We start from the raw sequence: 21287 nt of genomic DNA on the forward strand, positions 1-21287 counted from the left end.
GGGGGTATTCGACAAGTGCTGGTGAATTTACGTTCGTAAACTTTTAACATATGTTGCTACCTAGTTTCCACTTTGTCATTTAGTCGGCTTTCTTTGTAAAGTGTTCGTGAGCTACGTTCTGCAAGACCAATAGATCTTTTTACCTTAATACGGTGGCCGAGAGGGTGACCGTTGCATCATGGATGGTTTATAGACTCCACAGCTGGGTGTCTTTTTAGAGAACTTGATGTAATTAATTTGGAAATCTTCAAATTCGAGTCCAGTTGCATCCACACTGCAGCAGTAAACTATCTTCGTGATGCCTTTGTTAAAATTCAAAGCGCACCAAAATAGTTAAACGGAAAGGGAGAGAATAGCATGCATGTTGTAGCCAAGGAAGATAACTAGAAGTTTTTGTCCATATATATCAGGTTCAAAAACGTTATCTTAAAACTGAATAGGGCACTTTGGTAAAGGAAGCTCATGTTTTTCGTAAATCGGGAATGTAATCCTCTTCTCTAAATCTCCTAATCTCCTTTCCTCTTTTCTTTTCTCTCCTCTCGTCTCCTCTCCACTAGCTCCTAGCCTCTCCTCCCCAAAAGTGTAATATTACTAGGCTTCGCGTATATCCGGAGATAAGGGCACAAAGCCAAACCCACTTCCTCTTGCGTGACTTCAGATTGAGAAAATGACATTATATATTCCGACTATACATTGATGAGTTTGATAGCATTTACACTTGTCTCTCGTTCTAAAGTGCTTTGCATACCATTCGATATAGCAAATAAGGCCAATATCAACGAAACACCTAGATGTATTTGAAAATATATCGCTCACATTTAATGATTCATGAGGAATTTGCATAGGGATGGTCTTGCTAAGCTCGTGGGGGGAGTAATTCAAGTAACCCGATCGAAATCCAATTATTTAGTCGCCTAGATGGAATAAAATATCTTACAAAAATAATTGGGGATGGAGAATGAATGAATATTCAGTCGTGTGTTTTTTTCGCTTTAAATGTTTTAATATTAAAAATAAATAAATAACTTTTTAAACAAAACATGTTTTTTTTTTAAGTTCGTGCATTGCAAACGTGATCAATGAAGATCAACATAAAAACCAACCAATCACATTCACCAATACCGGTCATGTGATCACTAGGTCAACACTGGCTTCGAACGTTTGCGAGTAAAAAAAACATGGCGACCGTGTTAAAAATTCTCTCAATTTTTCTTTATTTTGACTAGGAAATTGTACGAAAAATGGGCTAAACACAATGCTACGATGCCTGGTTAGGCTTTGGAGTGGTAATGGATAGAAGTGATAAGCTAGTCGGTGAGTTTTTGAGTGGTTTTTGGTCGGTGTTTTTCAAAGCGAAGCACAGAAACTTTTTCCTATGTTTGAAGGATTTTTATTTTCTTTGTCGAGGGCCGTAAACATCTTTTTAGACACGTTTATGTTTTCTTTGGCCATGAATAGATGTTTTAAAAGCCTCTGTAGGAATTCCAGTTATTTCTAATGCATAGTTTTTACAATATAAAGTCAAATAACACTTATATTTTATCGTCATCAAGTGAGCCATCATCTCTCTTCTTCTCGAGTTGCAGCCATCAACCAAACTTTACCAGGACTCGAATCATTCCTTCGCGAAGTCCTAGGTAAAGAAGGACTCAGTATAGACGCCGAAGAACAGAGACAAGAATTTATTAAGCGTCTGGAGACTATATCTACTCCTCCTGCTTTACCACCGAGGCCTCCAAGACTCGCCGCAAGAGCACAAGCTTTGAACGACTCCGGAAGTAAGATTCAAGACGAAGAAGACTTATTTACAAACTCGCTCTACAGAAATGACAGTATTGATGATCCTGTGGCTTTTGCCTCTCACCAGAGAGAGCTTTCAAGACATTATACATTTTCTAGTAGGGGATATGTGGGAAGAAGGGAATTATTTGGCGAAAACAGTCCACTTTATTCACCTCAACCGCTAGTAACGCAACCAACTTTGGTAAGTCCAACTTTCAAAGTCGTTTTACAAAAAGCCCACTTTTTACACCAAAAATTACCGACTCAAGACTTTTAGAATCACTATATACATAATAATTCAACGCTTTTAAACTTAGAATAACTTATTGAACCATGGAGGAGCTGAGAATAGAATTATTTGATGTTTTATGTGGCATAATTCAACTTTTCTGCGTGTGGTTTATAATGGCTAAACTCCAACTGATATTGTTTATACAATGACTACTTCTGCTATGGCAAAAATTAAGGAAATTGTTTTAAGTTTTGTCGGTAAGTGAGGAAAACACTGGCCTCTTTTATAAACAAATTCGAATGAATCTAGTTAAATATACGATGTGAAAGGAAACAAAAGAACTATATTAATAATGATAAAAAAGCGCTTAATTTTTTTAATAGTGCCTCGTAGACATCGCTTGATTAATATTCTCCAAAATCCCCCGATTATTGATATTTAAAAAGTAAAATTATATCTGTTTAAATCGACGAAGAAGACTTTCTAATCGTAGATTATCCTTGCTATTATTCTCCGAGGTGTTAACGGAATTATCATCCTTTCTTCCTCAAACATTACTTTCTAAAGTATTCATGCATAAGTCAACACGAGATTCTGTGATCAAGTTGTAAGGAATATTAGTTTTACAAATTTATTCACTGACTCATAATGTTGTGGAAAGATGGTATTGGTTATAAAAATCGTGCAAATAAGTAATAGCAGCGATCACTGGGTTTTTGTAGAGGTTCAAAGGGTTAGGAAGCACATGGACTTTATAGTACCATGTACAATACAGCGTGATCCCAAAGTTTAACCCCGTTTTACAATGGAAAGCATTTCCTTGAGATGCGTGATTTCCTGAATTACGTTTAGTTTGCAACTATAAAAACTAGGCGAGGTTTAAAACTCCGATACTCTATTATATGTGCATATTATACATATATACCAAAAACCACATTATTTTGAGGCTTCACTTGAAGTGTGATTGTTCTTGACTATAATATAACAGGAAATAAGACAGCGAAATTTGCTGATGCTAAAAAAAGATTAAAAATAATGTACCTGAAATGTCATTTTTGCAGGATGATCATTCAAAATTTTTTGATAATTTTGGCAAAAGTTGACAGCTTTAAATTATCAAAAGTAAGAAAAGAAACAGCTAAAATTGAGTGTTGAAAGAATATGTAATTTGAACTATATTAATTATGCTATTTTCTGATCATTTCCAAATCTCAAAAGAAATGTGGGTATTGCTTTCAATTTACTTACCCATATATCATCACATTTCGTAGTATTCATTTCAGGTATGAGATACTAACACTCTTTTCTGAGAGTGTGATAATTTTAGACGTGATATCAGACGGCCCAACGGAAAAGGACTGTCACTTTAGGGGCATTAGGTGAATTTTATACAATGTCTGTAACCACAGGCGTAAGTTGTCTTGAACAAACATATTTATATTTATGTTTTTCATTGTTCATCTCATATTATCACAAAAGAAAGCATTTTTAAACTAATATTGTTATCCATGATGAATCCAGTGTACTTATCTCTAATACAGAATCTTTAACCCTAGATGTATGCGTTCCCTGAGCATTACCATTTTACCATCTTAAATAATTTGTCTATTTTCAAATTTTCTACTTTAAGTAGAATTTTATAGTTGTATTAGATGCTTTTCCTTTTTCTTTTGAAACAGAACATACATTAGGGCTAGCTAGACTACCGTATATTACAGTATTTCGGGAAGCATGGGTAGTCTGCTTTGCTAATGCATCATCTCTCAACAATGCAACTTAGGTTGAGTCCTGCCGGCCTCGGTGTCGTATGTGAGTAGAGTTGTTTGTCGATTCTCTCCTGCGCTTTGAGGTTTTTCTCCGAATTTTCCGTTTTTTCCTTCGTTCCTCAAAATTCACATTTGATCTTTGGGCTTTCACCTAGTTTGGAGCCTAGCTCTGTTGTGATTGATCCACGCTGTGATACAACAGTCAAAGCTTAATAGATTTTGTTGATAAAAAATATGAGCAATTTCAAAATGTATATAAACAATTTCCCAAATTTCCTGCCTTGTAGTTATGGTTGATTGACGGGCATAAGGTAGCATTAGGCAAAGTAGCTATTAGATGGTTCTAGAACCTTCAGTCTGTTAATGGAAATTTTGGAAATAATTGTAATTATCGACCTCCAAATTATTAGCCTAATATTAATTGCTCTTTTATTATGCAATTTTTTTAATTCCGTCTGTAATTATATTTTCCTGCTTCATAACATAAACAGTTCTTTGAATTTTGAGCGTAATGAATATTAATGAATCATTGATAAGAATCAATATTTTGGCTCCAATTCGACAATAGATATATGCCATTAGTTATTCTTTAATGGCATAATGATAATGGCCATGTTATTGTAAATTAAACCATTAGTTATTATAAAGATGTAACTAGCTAAAAACTAGGGTGAGCTGCGTCGGTGTTTCTAATGAAACAGTAATGATGAAAAAGTAAATTTTACACCGTGAAAAGATGAAAAAACTTACTGACTTTTCGGACACTAGTCCTTCGGCGGAGTAAAAAAAAACTCCGGACTAGCGTCCGAAACGTCAGTAAGTTTTTTCATCTTTTCATGGTGTATAATTTACCTTTTCATCATTACCATTAGTTATTATAGTAGTTTGAGGTTAGTTTTGCTTAGACAATATTGTATGGCATCTGGGAGGGGAAAATAGCAGGAAATACATCATCAATTTTATTCTATTCTTGTAACTAAAGTTACATATTAAATTTATTTTTTCTTAGGCAGGATTTCCTTAGTACAGTATCTGTGTTGCTTGTTTTCTTCTTAAAAAAATATCTTAAATTATACCATCTATGCAGTCATTTTGAAGTGTTTTTTCTTAGACAGTATTTCAGTAGTGTCTGGTCTTCCATGTTTTTTTCTAGAAAATAAAATTGATTGTAAATTTATATACCAATTATCTAGTCATTAGCCCCCAACAGCTTACATGAAGTATATTTAAAAATTATATTCCTTCTTTTAGATACATTTTGCTTTGAGCAATTCATATTACAAAAGCATTTCATTTCACTCAAAATTCATTTTAAAACAAATTCTTTTTCCTTACTTTTTAAGTACACTTATACAGCAAACTTTAACAAATATACCACCAAAGTGTAAGCTTCATTTAATTTCCTCATAACTCCCAAACACTTACAAATAAAGGTTGTGGTAAACCCATGACCCAACTTAACTTCCCACACTATTCTTTCAACATTAATCTTATGTAAATAAATGAGTTGATTTATGTATTGTGGGAGGAAAACTCAAAGAAAGCTCGAGGCATGGAGCCCTTTATTTGAATAGGATTTACGAGATGTGTTTTTTTTAGTAGATGATGTACAGATTAGATTATATTAATTATCATTTGTTTTTCAAGATTAGCATTGATTTATACTCCATAATTAACAAAACCCAAGCATCTTGTTCTTTAGTTGATTCTGAATTTGAAATTGTTGATTTTCTCTGTAAAAGGATTAAGTTTTAAAACCCTTGAAGCTCAAGAGAAAACTACTTTGCTATGCTATCTGTTATTCGTATGATCTTCAGTGGCTTTTGCCCCTAAGCAGAAGACATACTGTAGCTTCATTTTAATTTTGCCCTGACAAATAAGGTTTTTTATTGTGATTTTTACAAGTAATTATAAACTCATACACTGGTAGCTACTGTAGCTCTTAAGGCTGGTTTAGAAGGTACAATTTTCGCCTACAACTATCATATACAATACGCTCGCGTCTGTCGTAGGCAAGTCGTAGGCTTGATTTACATGCTACGACTCGAGTTGTAGGATGGCGCGAACGTATTGTATACGATAGTTGTAGGCGAAAATCGTACCGTCTAAACCGGCCTTTACAGTAGCAATGAGATCAATGCTTTAGAACATTTGTGAGCAAATAAAAATCAACCTGGATTCTTTATTAATTTTATATTTTGCATAAAAATATATTTGCACCATTTATTCTAGAAAAAGGGGGCCACAAAAAATATTTGCTAAATTTTTGATATTTCACATGGAAAAATTGCCTACTGTTCTGAAGTTTACTATGTGAAATAACCATTCAGAAAAAATATAGCATAAATGCTGTAAATTAATCCAAAGATTGATATTACAGTGAGAAAACTCAAACCATATATGCTCATTATTTTTTGTTAATATTTATTTGATTTATAATAATTATTCATGTAATAATCATAATAGTCATTTTTATTTTATTTACAAATACAGCAATAAGGGTTGGTTTCAAATGTGGCCCCAGACTTTTGCTTATTCATTTATTTATTCATTCTTTAATTCATGTATCTTTATTTATCATTTCTAATTATGTTTTTTTCCCCAGCCCGCGCATAGAGATTCCATCCAAAGCTGCAGTAGTGATGAAATCTATGAACGGCTTAGCATAGGAGAAGCATTCAAGCCAGGAGAGAGCACAAGCGATGTCTCAGAAAGAGAAATCAGTGCAGTTAGTAACCCTGTTCCTAGCATTGGACAGAGAGGGGGTACAGGGAGAGGATCTGGAGGAAAGGGAAAAATTACAACAGGATGGTGAGTAAACATGAAGGATATTTGTCAGCATTGTTTCTGCGCTCCTTTCTGTGGGCATGCAAGCTTTTCACTCAACCCCAATAACTTTGCCACCATATTTTATATAAGTTTTTTGTGCGAGTTACCCCAGACATAATATATACATACATCTTTGGTATTAGTAATCTCTATAATCCCTGGTCATTGGAAAGCGTTATAGGGAAAATTTGGTTGTTAAAAATGAACTGACCAGTGCTTAAAATTATATAATGGCTTGTCTTGATCTTATTGAAAAAAATCCCAGTTGGCTGGCAGTAGCTGGATTGTGTACATTGCCAGGAACACTAGGAGGCAAGGGGTTAATTGACTACTAAACCTCACCAATGCTCCAATATTTTCTAAATACACCTAATTGAAAAAGCATAGTCGGGTTTGAGAAGGTCATATCATCGATGCTAAGACCGAAAAAGGATTTTGGGTACTCCGAAATGTGTATTATATTTGCATATAGACATGTAAAATTGCACAGTAGAGCAAAGTCGGTCGACCTAGATTAACAACATGCCAAAGCCATGATGCATAAAATGTGCACAGGAAGGGAAAACTGCAATACGCATGAAATTAGCATAATTGTTTGTCTTCCCATGCTCCCCTTCGGTCTTAGCTTTGATGATATAACCTTTTTTTGAACTCAACAACGTTTTTTTCAATTAGGTGTATATACAACAACTTTTTTGTAATATCATGATTTACTGCCTTGATAATATGTTGAATAAAATGTAAGTTTATCTTTCCCTCAAAAGCATTTGCACGAAAAAGGTTTTATCATACTGATGCTGTTCTACTTACATCAATTTTTTCAAGGTTTAAAAAAGAAACAAAGCCTCAAGCAGAAGTACATCTGTCAGACATCCAGGACCCCATCATCCAGGGCTACCTCAGAGATGTGAAGAGTAACAAGAGAAGATGGTGTGTGTTGAAGGACGAGAAGCTTTATATTTTCAAGTCCAGAGATGAACCTACAAATCAAATTATTGACCTGCCAAACTGTGATATTGGAGTGGATGATAAGAAAAAGATCAGTTATTCATTCAGGTATGCTTTCCATAGTTTCTACCACAGGAAGCCCACTTATAGTCTTGGTTTCTCATGTCTTGTGATACCTAGAGATAACTAGCTAAAAACTAGTGTGAGCTGCGTTTGTGTTTCTAATGAGACAGTAATGATAAAAGGGTAAATTTTACACCGTGAAAAGATGAAAAAACTTACTGACTTTTCGGATGCTAGTCCTTCGTTGGAGTAAAAGAGCGGTAAGTTTTTTCATCTTTTCACTGTGTAAAATTTACCCTTTTATCATTCTTGTGATACCTGCTGTGTTTAGGTTTGAAGAGTGTATTTGTTCATATGAGGCAGGCTTTTCTAGCATAAATATAGACTCTTCTTAGTGTTCATATTAAAGATTTCAAAGCCAGATGTATATCACAGGGCTTAACATAAAGTCTGCTCATCAGACAATTTCTGGCTGGAATTGGAATTTGTTTGGTCAAATCTTTGCCTCTTTGTCATTTTGACTAGAAATGAGGTATGAAGAATAACAGACGTCTTTAGCTTGGGCGTAGTGTTTTCCCATTTCAGGCCATGTGTCATTCTCTTGAGTATCATTTATTTTTTACCAGTTGCACATGAGAAGGCACATTAATATGGTACAACTCAAACAAAGAATCTTATTCTCAAGAGAATTACGCATAGTTTGAAATGGAAAAACACTATGACCGCTAAATAGAGGGCCGCTTAATAGAGGTTCGACTGTATTATAATGAAAGTCAGATTTGTTTGCAACGTACATATAAAATTATATTAATAACTAGACATAACATAGTTAATATTATCTATTTTTAGATTACAACAGACAGGTGCACCTTTAGTCCAACTTGCCATTGAAGCAGGACATGACTTATCTCCATGGATGAGCGCTATCATGGCTGCTGCAGTACGGCGCGGTAAAACCTACAGACCAACTAGTCCACTTGAAAATACTTGTTCTCTTGAAGAAGCTCAAGGAAAGGCCCGATCTCCGTATGGGTACATGAGGATTGATATTAGACAGGAGGAACAAGAGGACGGGGCCAGCAGAAGCAGCACTTATGAAGTGCCTTTAGAACTTCTGCCTGTAAGTGAAAAATTTTGTAGTTCCCTCACCCACTCCCCCCAGAGCAAATATGTGTTGATCCTGGGGTTGGGAATAAATGTTAGATCACTATCACTCCAACCACCTTACACCAGGAAGTTTTGCATTCAATAGAATAGTCCCTTTGCAGCTCAGTAATCACGTGCTGATTAATTCACTGAGAGCAAATGAACGAACATTTTAATTCTCGTGGTGAAACTTACTGGAGAGCAAACACACTTTCTACAACCTGTTTCAAGAGATTGTAATAAAACTACATCAAACCCGGGACCCCAGAGAGGAGAGACGAGGGCACTCACGCCACACCTTGATTTCCCCCCCCCCCCCCCAAAAATAATTTCAATAATGGATTCAGAATACAGTATTTAGATAAAAATTGTAGGCAGATAATTGAAAATGAATTAAATTCTGCCACAGGAAATGATGTCATCTTATGGTCATCAACTGTCTACGAGCACACCAACCAGTACCTGTCCAGACACTGAAAAGCTTGAGCCATATAACCCTCCACTGCCACCAGTACCAATCAACTCAGACTCCTCCTCGGAGTCTAGCTCAGAGGATGAAGAAGACTATGAAGATGGTAGAGCTCGGAATAAGCCTAGCAAAGGAAGGAAAACTAGTAGAGCCAATGTTCTTGACAAAGATATTAAAATCACAGATTCTAAGGCGGAAGGTGATGAAAATAGACGGTCATTCCATGACGATTCCCATGGAACAGACAGCCCAAGCGATCAAAGCATCAATCGGCTGAGCTTTGGGGAGGCAATAGCTAGTGACGAGGCATCGGAGCCAAGGGGAGAGAGAACAGGAAGCATACAGAGGAAAAGAAGTTCAACTGTTTTAAGCAGTGTTAGCGTTGAATCAACTGGTTCTTACCTAGATCTGGCTCAGAAGGAACAGGTATGGTTATTGGAATATGATGTAAAAAGAGGGCTACTAGGTCAGGGGGGTACACTGTTTACATGTACTGGCCATCCACACGCCCCTTGTGGAAATCAGCTTCAGTTGACTGGGCAAGCGTGTGAATGAATTTAACCTACCTACCTACCTACCCACCTACCACCTAACCACCTACCCACCTACCAACCTACCCACCTACCCACCTACCCACCTACCCACCTACCCACCTACCCACCTACCTACCTACCTACCTACTTACCTACCTACCTACCTACCTAGGGGTATATAGGGTTATCAGACAGATATCTATATGTTATTTACTGTCCTAAAGTTGGTCCGGATAGGGGAAAACTGTGCCCAAGTACTGTACCGTCCTAAAGTCTACTTTTTTTCCCAGCATCCACCAAGAAAATCTACCCTGACGACTGGCCCTCGAATGAAGAGAAGACGGAAGCAAACTGCTGCAGATACCGAGTCCAAGTTTCTCCAAGATCCTAATGCTTTTCATAGTGGTATCTTATTCCAGAAGAGACCCCTTGGTGTTTGGTCCAAACGATACTGTAAACTTATCGCAGATAAACTAATGTGCTACAGGTAATGTATAATATTATATTAGTGAAGAGCAGTTTTGTATGGGTGTGAAAAAAACCAAATAGACTGTCGTGATGATGGCATGCACAAGAGGGGATCAGTCTACTAACTCTACATGTACATGTAGTACTTCTGACTTTGTGATTTGTATTCCTAGACATGTTGACAGTCCTATGTGATGGAGAGCCACTCTGTGGAAATGCCACTGTTAATCCCATTATTTTTATATTTTGAAATCATGTTCTCTGTTGACAGACATGCAGATGATGAAAAGCCTTCCCTAATAATCAGCCTCAAGGAGCAAGACGTCTGTCTGACTGACAGCAAAGAATCCAAAAAGGCTTATGCATTCAAGGTTGGACGACCCGGCCAAGAAACATACTACTTTGGTACCGACTCGAGAGTGTCTGTTGAGAGGTGGATTGAACTCCTTTCCCTGGCGGCAACCGGAAGACAAGACATCATGGCACCTTATCCCCCGTACTTTAAGTCAGGTTCGGGTGATGAGATCGAGAGGTCCAAGTCGCAGGAGTCACTGAGCCTTAGCGAGGTAAAATAGCTGGAATTAGGGACTTGTTCTGTGATCAAGTGACCCATCTGGCGTAAATTTTAACATAACTCTTCGGTTTATTAAGGGAGTAAGGTTACATAGCCTCAGTGCTAAAGTTTGTAGAGCGCACTTCAAATTAATTTTAAAAAGGTTTCAACATTTTCTCTGCAGGATATCGACAGTGGTGATACCCTAGACTTTATTGACAGTAGCTCTACCCAGACCTCCAGCCGTGATGGGTACCCGTACGACGACATCGGTAGCTTTGCTGCAGACGAGCTGGATGAAGATTTATCTAGTGATGCAAGGTAGGTTGTACTCTGTTAAGCCTGCGATGCGTGCACGGCCAAGACGAACCAAGTAGTGAAAAGAGACTGGTGAGAATTGCAGACCTCCTATATATCCTATATTTCCTATAATTTGTATAGGATCCTATAAAGAGCTTATATTTAAAGAAAACCTCCTATATTTCCTATAAATAGGACGACTGCTGATTGATACATTTATATTTTATACTGTTTAGCATATTTGGCGAAGGAAATAAAATGGCCCCCCCTTTTTTTTTGTTTTTGGCTCTGTTTTTTTTTAATGGCTTTTTAGTTCTGAAATTCATTGCCTGTGCACCCTCCCGATTCCTGGTTACGCCACCGAAAAGCTATCTTAGCTCCTATAAAGTGCATATATTTTTGGGAAAAAATCCTATATTTTCCTATATTTAGAACTTGCACAGCCTATATTTCCTATCAAATTTGTCTTAAAAGTGGCTGGGATGCCTGGAATTGATGATTTTGATAAATAGGCAGTGATGGTGATGATGATGAATGATGATGATGACTTAATAGATGGTGATAGGGATGGTGCCAAAGCCATGTTGATAATGATAATGTCGATAATAATGATAACTGTGGTATCTGATGATGGTAGTGATAATGATAACAACATTCATGATGAAAGCGATTGTGACTGATAATGATAACTTAAAGAAAAAAAGAATGTGATACTAGTACTAACTGTATACACCCGTATTTTTTATATCCAGGGAAGACCATACACCACATCCCAAGAACCGCAATCATCGTGTCAAGTCTCCTAATCGCAGATCCCCAAGACATCACACCGGTAAGGGTGGAGTAAGGGAACGGGCGATGAAAAGAAAGAAAGAAAAACAAAAAGGAACAGGTCCAGGTAAATAGTGTACATAGGCTTTTTATAGGTTCTATTAACATGGTGCATTGTGGTCTAGCCTGTGTATAAACAACACCAAGCTAGACCATAATGCAACATGTTCATTATCTAAGGCATTATAAGGCATTATGAACCAAAGATATTTGTCCCCAAGCTAGACCACAGTGCATCTCATCTTTTCTGTGTCTCAGAAAAGGTATATACTGTTGCCATATGATATACTTATTTAGTATAAAGTTAGTCATCTAAAAAGATTCAAAGCTGAGACTGACAAGGATTATTGGGAGATTCATTTTACATGTATCAACCACTTAATAACTGTTGATGGACTTGAGATCTTTTACCAGCTACAGTCTCACCTCTTCTAAGCATCCTCAAGCTTCAGTTTGTATCAGAGAAGCTTGACTTGTTTGATATGAATTGTTTCCCATGATCCTCAATGATCTCAGCTTTCTAGGTTTTTGGTGACTAGCTATATTGAAATATAAGTATATAATGCTTCCCACTCATATAAAAACCCATCTACCCATTAAAAAAAAACACACTTTAATTAGTTCCAAATGTTTGTGTCCAAACAAACAATGTAAAACCTAGCCTCCTCCACAGGCTTCTCCACGTATTCTATATTCTCTGTTGGGATCCCTGTATAAATTTTATGGCAGAGAAGAACTAGAAACGAGAGTGGAGGAAGAGTGGGGACGAGGGAGGGAGAGAAAAATACAAACCTTTTACTTATACAACCTGAATACTATTTATATGGTTATTATCATCAGGGTCTCCGACTAGTCCTCCCCAGAGCGGAATTTTTAGTGATTCTGGCGCAGAAAACAGACCAGAAGGAAATGATGAGACTGGCCAAGCTACAGCTGCAGAAAACAGGGTATGTATCAGACATCTACATTTCCGTCCGCTTACTCATCTGCATTCATGTTTGTCTGTCTGTCCGTCCGTCTGTCTGTCCATCTGTTTGTCTGTCTGTCTGTCCGTCCGTCTGTCTGTCTGTCTGTCCGTCTGTCTGTGTGCTCAGTAGGATTTTTCTAAAAATTTTCAACTTAGTTTTTAGGATTATATATTTATATTTTACTGATCATATTCATAACGACTTCCATGTAAAGAAGTTTTATACTTATTGAATTATCGTTTTCAAATAAAGGTGTATCTGTCTGTCCGTCTGTCTGTCTGTCCGTCTGTCTGTCTGTCTGTACGTCTGTCCTTCTGTGTATAGACCCCTTACATTAATTTGGAGGACAAAATAAAAGGATTGGAAAACTACTGTTATGTCCTCAAAATTTGAGTTGCATTCCAACGTGCTGCAAGGGGTCTATTGGTGGGTGTTGCATGTCGTCTGTCCATCATATTGTATAGCTCGTATCCGCTATCTTGTCTGTCTGTCCATTGTTAAGACAAAAATTTACTTTTTCAGGCATCAGCTGTGGATTCTAAGAAAGATAAAAAAGGATGGGCAGAATCGTTAAAACTGAAACAAGCACGGTTCAGTCGTGGGCACAGCTTTTCTGCCATCATCACAGGTACCACGGGTACCCCTGCTAGCGAGGTGTCCAAGACAAGACTCCAGGCGATCAAGAAAACGAACATTCAGTCCTACACTCACTTGCTCTCCCTCTTCGACAAGGAGGGCAGATTTAGTGGATTCTTAACTGAAGTCAAAGTCTCGAAGTATAGCACAACCCAGCTTCGAAGGTGGTGTGTCGTGAAAAACGGTGCGTTGAATCTTTATAACAAACAAACCGAAGAGGCGGCACCAGCAGTTAAGCTAAACCTTGCTGAAATGTGGCTCACTGACTCTAAAGATGAAGCCAAGCATAAGTACTCGTTTGATCTACACGACAAGGATGGAAAAACCTATACATTTCAAGTCGCGTCTAAAGAGGAGTTTGACAAATGGTATGGAATACTGAAGGTATTTACGGAGATCCGTATTGAGAGGCCAGTACAAACGTCTACGACAGACGACACGGAAAAAGTTCCTACTCAGGACCGTGAAGTTGGACCACAAAAAGGTGACCGCCCAGTATCTAGAGGTAAAGACGACGGAACGTCCGTCAATACATTCGTTAAAAGACCATCAATCCGCATGAAATTCTCCCAGAAGGTCAGCGTGATGGATTTATTTAAACGTTCACACACCTCTTACGACTTCGAGAATCCCGTCCCAGGGGATATCATCCCAACGGAAGACATCAAGTGTATTAATTATACCGGCGGGCAATTAACAGAAGTATGCGTCACTGAGGATCATTATACTTGGAGTAGGGCCCGGTGGTGCACGATAAAGGACTCTGAGTTATTAATATTCGCGGACAATGTTGGCGGTGACCCCGTCAAGAGAATACCCTTATATAACGTAAGAATTGAAGAAGCCTGCGAACCTGATAAAGAAGTCTATCGGTTTAAAATCCACAAGTCGAACGATACTTTAATCTTCGTCGCGAAAGACAAACTAGACTGCGAGCGCTGGGTCAATCAGCTGAGATCCGCCTCCTCGATGTATGGCAAAGACGATCACGAGAACTCGAAGTGTAGGATCCCGTCTCCTCGCGTCTTCTCGCACAGGAGAACCCGCAGCGAGACGCTACCGCAGATGCTAAGCGGTGCCCCTTCGCCAGGGGTATCGTCCTCCGCATCATCACCAGAGAAACGGTTATCTTACGGAAGCGCTTCAGTATCAACTGGGTCTGAAGATTCCACAGATACTCTAATGAATGGCCATCTTAATGAAGTCATCCCCAACAAAAAGGGCAAAAATACTGATAGCAAATTAACGTGGTGTGTGGTTACGAGCGAGTTTTTCTTCCAGTATGATTCCGAAGATGTTACGAATCCGAGCCGAAAGTGGAAGCTGACAGAAGTCAACGCGAAGGAGGAAAATAAGGACACTTTGCCGAACTCTTTTGGCTTCTCCTTACAATGCGGAGAAGAAACAGTGTCCTATCGTCACGAGAACCAAGAGGTGATAACACAATGGTTAAGCGTGCTATACCGGTATTGCAAACCTGCGGACGATGATATATCTCCAGTGTTACCGAGAAAGGACTCGGGGCGTTACAAAGCAAAAAGCCAGGATAATATAAAAACAGAATTCCCCGATCCAGAAAAACGATTTTTAAGGAAAACATTAAGTGAAGGTAAAGCAAGCGGAAAGAAACTGTTACGCAAAATATCGGAAGATAACCTTCTTCATAAATACCGACGTGCAGAAGTCTTTAAGGTCCCTTGGAAAGGAAGCCTGGATAGGTTGAATGTTAGGCATCGTGATCACATGGAACCATCCGTTAGCGCACGTGATCTTGAGCGCAGATTCTCCTGTGGAAGTCTATTCGACAGTGAGGGGAAGTACTCTGGTTATCTCGTAGAACTTGTTACAAGACCGTTATGTCGTAGCGAGGTGCGACGTTGGTGCGTGGTCCGCGATGATTGTTTTTTCGTTTACGAACAACCTCGAGTAGAAACACCCAGAAAAATCATCCAACTGAAACATGTTGAACTCATTAACGAGGGAAAGATGAACGAGAATAAGTTTGTCTTCAGGCTTGACTACGGTGCTGATGAGTCAGCGGTATTCAAAGCCATGAGTAGAACTGATTTTGAGAAGTGGATTACAGCGATCACCGTCAAGCTGGCTGTTTTGAAATCTAGAATTCAACGGCAAGAACAAAGAAAGGGGTTTGTTATCGATGAGGATGAAGAGTTCGACTCCACAGGTAGTGTGACGATTGTATTATAGCTCTCATAAAACGCATATGCTCTGATTAGGGGGCGGACATCTATCTCCTCGTGGGAGTAGGGGTCAGGATTTTTGTTGCGATGTATGAGACACCTTTTTTTTATGATTCACCTTGATTGCTACTTTCTCATATTTGTGTAACATCCCCTTCTATAGCTAACATTGTTTAGTCAAATCCAACTAGTAGTCTATCATCAATGCTGCGTTCTAATTGGATTGGCTACTACTAGCCTATATATGTTATAGCCTACTAGTATTAAAAAGTGCCGGCTTTGAAAACCAAGAAATTAAATGTAACTTTATTTCTTCTTTTCGGCGCTAGCCGTCACGTGTTATACATTGTGTTGGATTGTGTTACGATCACCAAGAAGTTCAGACATTGTTCTCGGATTTCCGTACAAATGTACTGACTTTAAATGAACTATTTACTTGGTTTGTTTAGTTAGCTCTCTAAATACAAGCAAAATATCATTTTTCTAACTTGATTGAAGACTCCGTGAATTTGTATGGGAATCCGAGAACGATGTCCGAACTTTTTAGTGACCGTAACACAATCCAACAAAGTGTTTACGACGTGACGGCTATTGCCGAAAAGGTGAATTCAAAACTCGTTTGCATCTATATATTTGACTGACTAGTTGGATTTGACTAAAACAGTTAGTCCTCTAGCCCTCATGGCCTGAGTCAATAGCTCATTCGGGCTCGAGGACTAATTGCTAAATATCTATTCTCCTCTTCCGTTGTCTAAGAAAAACATGTGATCGCCCTCCAAAATCTTCCGACCCCACCCCTAACCTCACCGAGGGGATGAATAATAACAAAAGAATGCGTAATGTTTTCTCTAACTTACTAGATTATTTTGGTTTCGTAGAGCCCACGCCTTCAACCACTAACGACACCCTTGTGCCAACCAACGAGACATTCACTGAAAAGCATCCTTCAGAGGATACCCAATACCTCAAAGCACACCCTCGTACGCACTCTGAAGTATCCAACGATAGTGTCTTCATACGAGAGCAAGTGACGCCCACCAATATTACAACTGACGAAACAAACAAAGTCGAGTATAAAGAAGGTGAAACTCATTCCATCATACAAGACACTGATGATGTTGTGACTATACAAAAAGAAAAACCTGATAAGGAAGTATCGGAGATATTAGAAAACTTAGAGAAAGTAACGCTAAGCGAGTCACTGCGTGACGTTCCGACAGACGATGACGTCATCAATCTTGGCTCACTAAAAATTCCTTGGTCAGCGGTCATAGCGGAAGAGGAAGAGAAAGATAAAGGAAAAGATAAATTTGAGACGGAGCCTATCTATCAGAATTATACAGAAATAGGTGTAGTGGAACCTATATACCAAAATAGGCTGGAGGTTATATCTGAGGGAAGCACAGGGACGCTTTCACAACTGGAAATTGAACAAATTGATCTCAATTCCCACGAGGGAAGAATGAACTACCGAAAATTCAAAGAAGGATTTTTAGCGAACCCAGAAGAAAGCATGTTTGTAGACATGTTACCTAAAAGGCATTCCGACTACGACTTGGGACCGCTTTATGACAACCTTCATTTTCTTCAGAACCAAGAGCCTCAGGGAAAGCCCCTGTGGTCAGTGCGTCCCTCTAAAGACCACGACGAAGTGTTTGTTCCTAGTGGTCCGCATACCTCCTTAAAATCACCAAAAGAATTCGGCGCCACAGATCGCCGGAGCATGGCCAGTGACTATTCTGGCATCGTTGGAGAATCGTTACTAGAAGAGGCCGGTAGTTTCAGTGGTAATACTACTAGAAGCGGGACATTGTCGAGTCAGAGTGGTGTTGACCCGCGGGATCTACAGTCAATGGACTCGGCGTTTGATAAAGAACTTTTAGAAGATATTTTGGGGCTTAATGTAACTAGCGAAGAAGCTGCCGAGATTTCCGAATATTGCGCGAAATGTGATGAAGAACGAGACTCCTTACAGTCAATCGATACTCGTTCGGACACGCTGACGGATCGGCAGTCGAAATCGGACGTTTTCTTTGATGCCGCGAGCGACTTTGAAAACGGAGATCCAACCACTGATTCGAAAAATAGAACTTCTGCGCATGATCAAGTGCACGATCAAGCGCATGCGAATTTGGGCCGCGACTTGCGCTCTTCTAGTGGTGCTAGCATCCATGACACATATTTCGGTCGGTCGAGCTCCGACGAAGAAGACGAAGTTTACGAGGATAGCAGTCAGGGATTCCTTACGGCTGAGTCCAGCCCCTGTCACAAGCCTTTATCTGCTGCTATTAACTTAAATCTTAATGAAGAACCAGAATCGCGCGATAAGTTAACAGCAGGTTTTGTGAATAACCTGGACAGACGCTCCCGTGGGGAGTCCTCTGAGGACGACACTATCAATACCTACTTTGGACGATCTAGTGTATCAGATTTAGAAGATCATAATATTGAAGATAAGCCCGATCAGTCAGACCAGTTAGCGCAGTTAAGGGAGCTTGATGAGGCAATTGTGTCTGTAGGAGCGGTGCTGCCTAGCAACGATGGTGACGGGTTTCATAGGGCACAGTCAAGTTTTGACAATTGTCTCGATAATTCAAAAACTACCAACACAAAGACCCAGTCTAACAATCAGACAACGTATCCAGAAATGACGAACTCAAGCGAGGCTGGTACCGACACAGACACCGTAAATCTTAGAAATAAATCCGGGATGATTGATAGCGACACGAGGAAAGAACTGACCAAGAGCGAAGCAGAGTTTATTAAGGCTGTGACGGATGCCTTCAAAGACATCACCAAGCTTTCTAGTGAGGACGATGGCAGCGAAGATACGAAATTTTAACGAGATGTGTGGAAATTGGTGTTCAATCGTGATTAATCCTGACTTTCGTCTATGGACAAAATTCGTCACTGACCCCATTACTTATACACATGCATGCTCAGTCATTCCTTTTCGTAAAAATAACGGAAACTTAAGTCAATAGGCAGATTAAGATTCCCGTTTATCCTTCCCGCAAACGGCAAACGTGACCACGTTTTCATCGTTTCCCAACATTTCATTTTACCTTTTGCAAACCTTTTCGACAAAGACAAGTATTTTTTGTTTATCTACTACTTGGAGATTTTTGCGATTCCTTTTCACTAATTTTAAAGAATTTTTTAATGGTCAACTGACGTTTCACGTTTGCCGTGAACGAGAAGCTTAAACTCTCTAATAATAGACCTTTTTACCACGTTTTCTCATTTCTCATTATCATGATATTCCCTAGAGTATAATTCCTCTTTTTGACGGTTGTGCATGCGAAAACACCTTATTCTCCAGAGAATGACACATGGTCTGAAATAGGAAAACATCGCGCCCAAGGTAAAGAGGTCTATTCTCAGTTTTTATTCGTACTGAAGAGTTTTTTGCGAATTCCGCTCTTTTATATTCCGTAACATTTTTTTACTTCTCCAGATGTATATTTTTGGGCCACCTTGTTTTTCATAAGGTATCGATTACCTTATATTCGGTTTTTAATAATTAGCTATTCGATGTTCTTTGAGGCTCGGTCCATATATCCTGTCGGTATAAGTGCTTTTAAAAGCGGGTCAAGCGTGCCTGTTCATAGAATATCACCCAAGGGATCACCCGGCTAGTCGAAAAGAAATTCTAGGTAGAATCTATGTTGAAAATGACAATAATCCAGTTATTCTAATAAGCTTTTGGAGCGCTTTTATGTTTCTTTGACTAGAGCAAGACAGTCTAATCACGGCGCGTTTTTTTCTTCATTTTCTTTTGTGTGCTTCAACTTCCTTACATCATTCGTACAACAGCCTGAGCTGGTAAGACTGTATACTAGATAGCACTTGTTTTACCGCATATCGGATAGGCTTCAGTTCACACACGGATCGCTTGCTTTCGGCGCGATTTTTTGTTCCGGATAGATGTTTCTCCGCTCCGGTTTGAAAAGTGGTACACTTTCGTTAACAGATAGGTTTTCATGTGGCTTTGTTTCGCACGTTCACACTAGTTCTGGTTTGTACCTTGTGTCTTAAGGAGCGATTACACGGAACAATTTCCTTTGCAGCTTGTCTCGCAACAGCGTTGCGACAATGTTGCGAGACAATTTGCACCAATCGTTGCGAAAAGTAGAATTCGTTTCTACTTTTGGCAATGATTACGTCTCCGTTGCACTGTGTAAACACTCTTGCAAACTCTGTTGCGAGACAATTTTCAGATAAAATTGCTCCGAATAATCGCGCCTTTAGTAAAAATATATCCACGAAATAATGTGTATATATACAAGTCATGGAGGTCGTAGAAATAAAAAAGCGCTCTAAAATAAATATTTAAAACGAATTATGTAACGCGAATTGAATATATCCCAATGTATTCATTATTCTACATAGGCTATATAATTATAAGAGTATATGATAATATATATTTTTATAGTACGTAAGTTTAGGAAATTCCGTCGTAAAATATTCCAATCGTTTAGGTTACCAGCACTTCTCCGTACGGTTTCCTTTGGGGCAATTAAAAATGCAGTAGAAATGTTGCTAGATATACTGTTCCGGTAATCCAGTACAATCTTGTAACTTGTGGCGCGACCTTGCAAGGTACAGCGCAAGCGTTCCTCGCATTATCATCCAGAGCACAACATATTTTCCTTGTTGTATGAGCTTAAAGCTCTCTGCTCTTGCAACTAAGAAAATTTTTTTGCGTCAAGAGTAAGAAAAGTGTGAGTGATATTCACGTAGCGGGTTTAGAATGCAACAGTGTTACCAGATAAGTTGTACAACGTTTTAAATCGTATTGCTGTACCGAAAAATTAATCAAACTAAGGTATCCGTGCGCCAGTAGTATTGTTTGATGTAGTTTCCCGGATGAGCATACGCGCAAAAGAAATGAATGATGTTGCACTTCATGACTTGGTAAATTAATCATCCTCGCAGCATCATTGATGCGCATTGCTTTAGTCGACAGTCTAGTTTGGACGGCTCTGTTACACTGGATCTTTTAGCTCAAACTTGCCTCGAAACCCTTTCGAGAAAAGTTTCACGAAAGTTGTTAACACAGCGTAATTAGACCTTTCCCGCGCATTCGCTCGAGTTACCTGAGAACACCTAGTTCCAAGTGGATGTTGAACTTGATTAAATATTAATTAGTAATTTATAAGCACGTCAATTTTAATCTCGACTCGAAACTGCTGTTTAAGTACATTCAAGAGAATTTGGGTAAGGTATATTTCTTGTGAAGAACTTGTTTCGCTACGAAAAAAATTATGACCAAACATTGGGGTTGATCAGAATTTTAAAAGCGCAGCGACAACTTCGATGTAGAACAAGTCGAACATGTTTGCTCCATTGAAACTATTTTCTATTATTATCAAAATGCGTCCGTCAAACATGCGAAAATTTGGAGTACTTTTCAAAGATGATTCGAAGAAAGTGAGCAGGAAAAATACTAAGTTGACTGAAATAAGTTTTCTTGATCATCTTTCTTGCTATATGACTTCAAAAAATTGATCCAAAAGTAAAAATGTTAAGAATTGAATCCGATCATGAGACAGAGTTGGC

General features: G+C 38.7%; 1 protein-coding gene across 2 annotated transcripts; it reads left to right on the forward strand.

The window, feature by feature from the left end:
• The first annotated feature begins 1136 nt into the window (after window positions 1–1136).
• Window positions 1137–20886, forward strand: LOC116299089 (uncharacterized). Of its 2 annotated transcripts, none has more exons than XM_031707723.2 (13): window positions 1137–1314; window positions 1554–1984; window positions 6386–6591; window positions 7435–7665; window positions 8470–8740; window positions 9176–9661; window positions 10059–10255; window positions 10508–10802; window positions 10974–11110; window positions 11842–11987; window positions 12761–12867; window positions 13411–15709; window positions 16604–20886. In XM_031707723.2, the coding sequence occupies exons 1-13, from the start codon at window positions 1290–1292 to the stop codon at window positions 18565–18567; spliced, it is 6795 nt and encodes a 2264-aa protein (XP_031563583.1). In that variant the 5' UTR covers window positions 1137–1289; the 3' UTR covers window positions 18568–20886. The 2 variants fall into 2 exon arrangements, with proteins under 2 accessions (XP_031563583.1, XP_031563584.1); XM_031707724.2 differs by having other exon boundaries at window positions 1587–1984.
• Window positions 20887–21287: the final 401 nt, after the last annotated feature.

Source organism: Actinia tenebrosa, unplaced genomic scaffold (genome assembly GCF_029948245.1).
Source record: "Actinia tenebrosa isolate PJP-AT-01 unplaced genomic scaffold, QUT_ActTen_1.0 PGA_scaffold3__52_contigs__length_22856419, whole genome shotgun sequence".
Taxonomy (NCBI): domain Eukaryota; kingdom Metazoa; phylum Cnidaria; class Anthozoa; order Actiniaria; family Actiniidae; genus Actinia; species Actinia tenebrosa.

What these genes read in the sequence shown, in the direction of transcription:
- LOC116299089 (XM_031707723.2), top strand. Translation starts at nt 1,290, where the DNA reads ATGGATAGAAGTGATAAGCTAGTCG. An exon ending in TGCCTTTAGAACTTCTGCCT is followed by an intron (nt 8,741 to 9,175) that starts GTAAGTGAAAAA and finishes ATTCTGCCACAG; the next exon opens with GAAATGATGTCATCTTATGG. An exon ending in ACAAAAAGGAACAGGTCCAG is followed by an intron (nt 11,988 to 12,760) that starts GTAAATAGTGTA and finishes TATTATCATCAG; the next exon opens with GGTCTCCGACTAGTCCTCCC.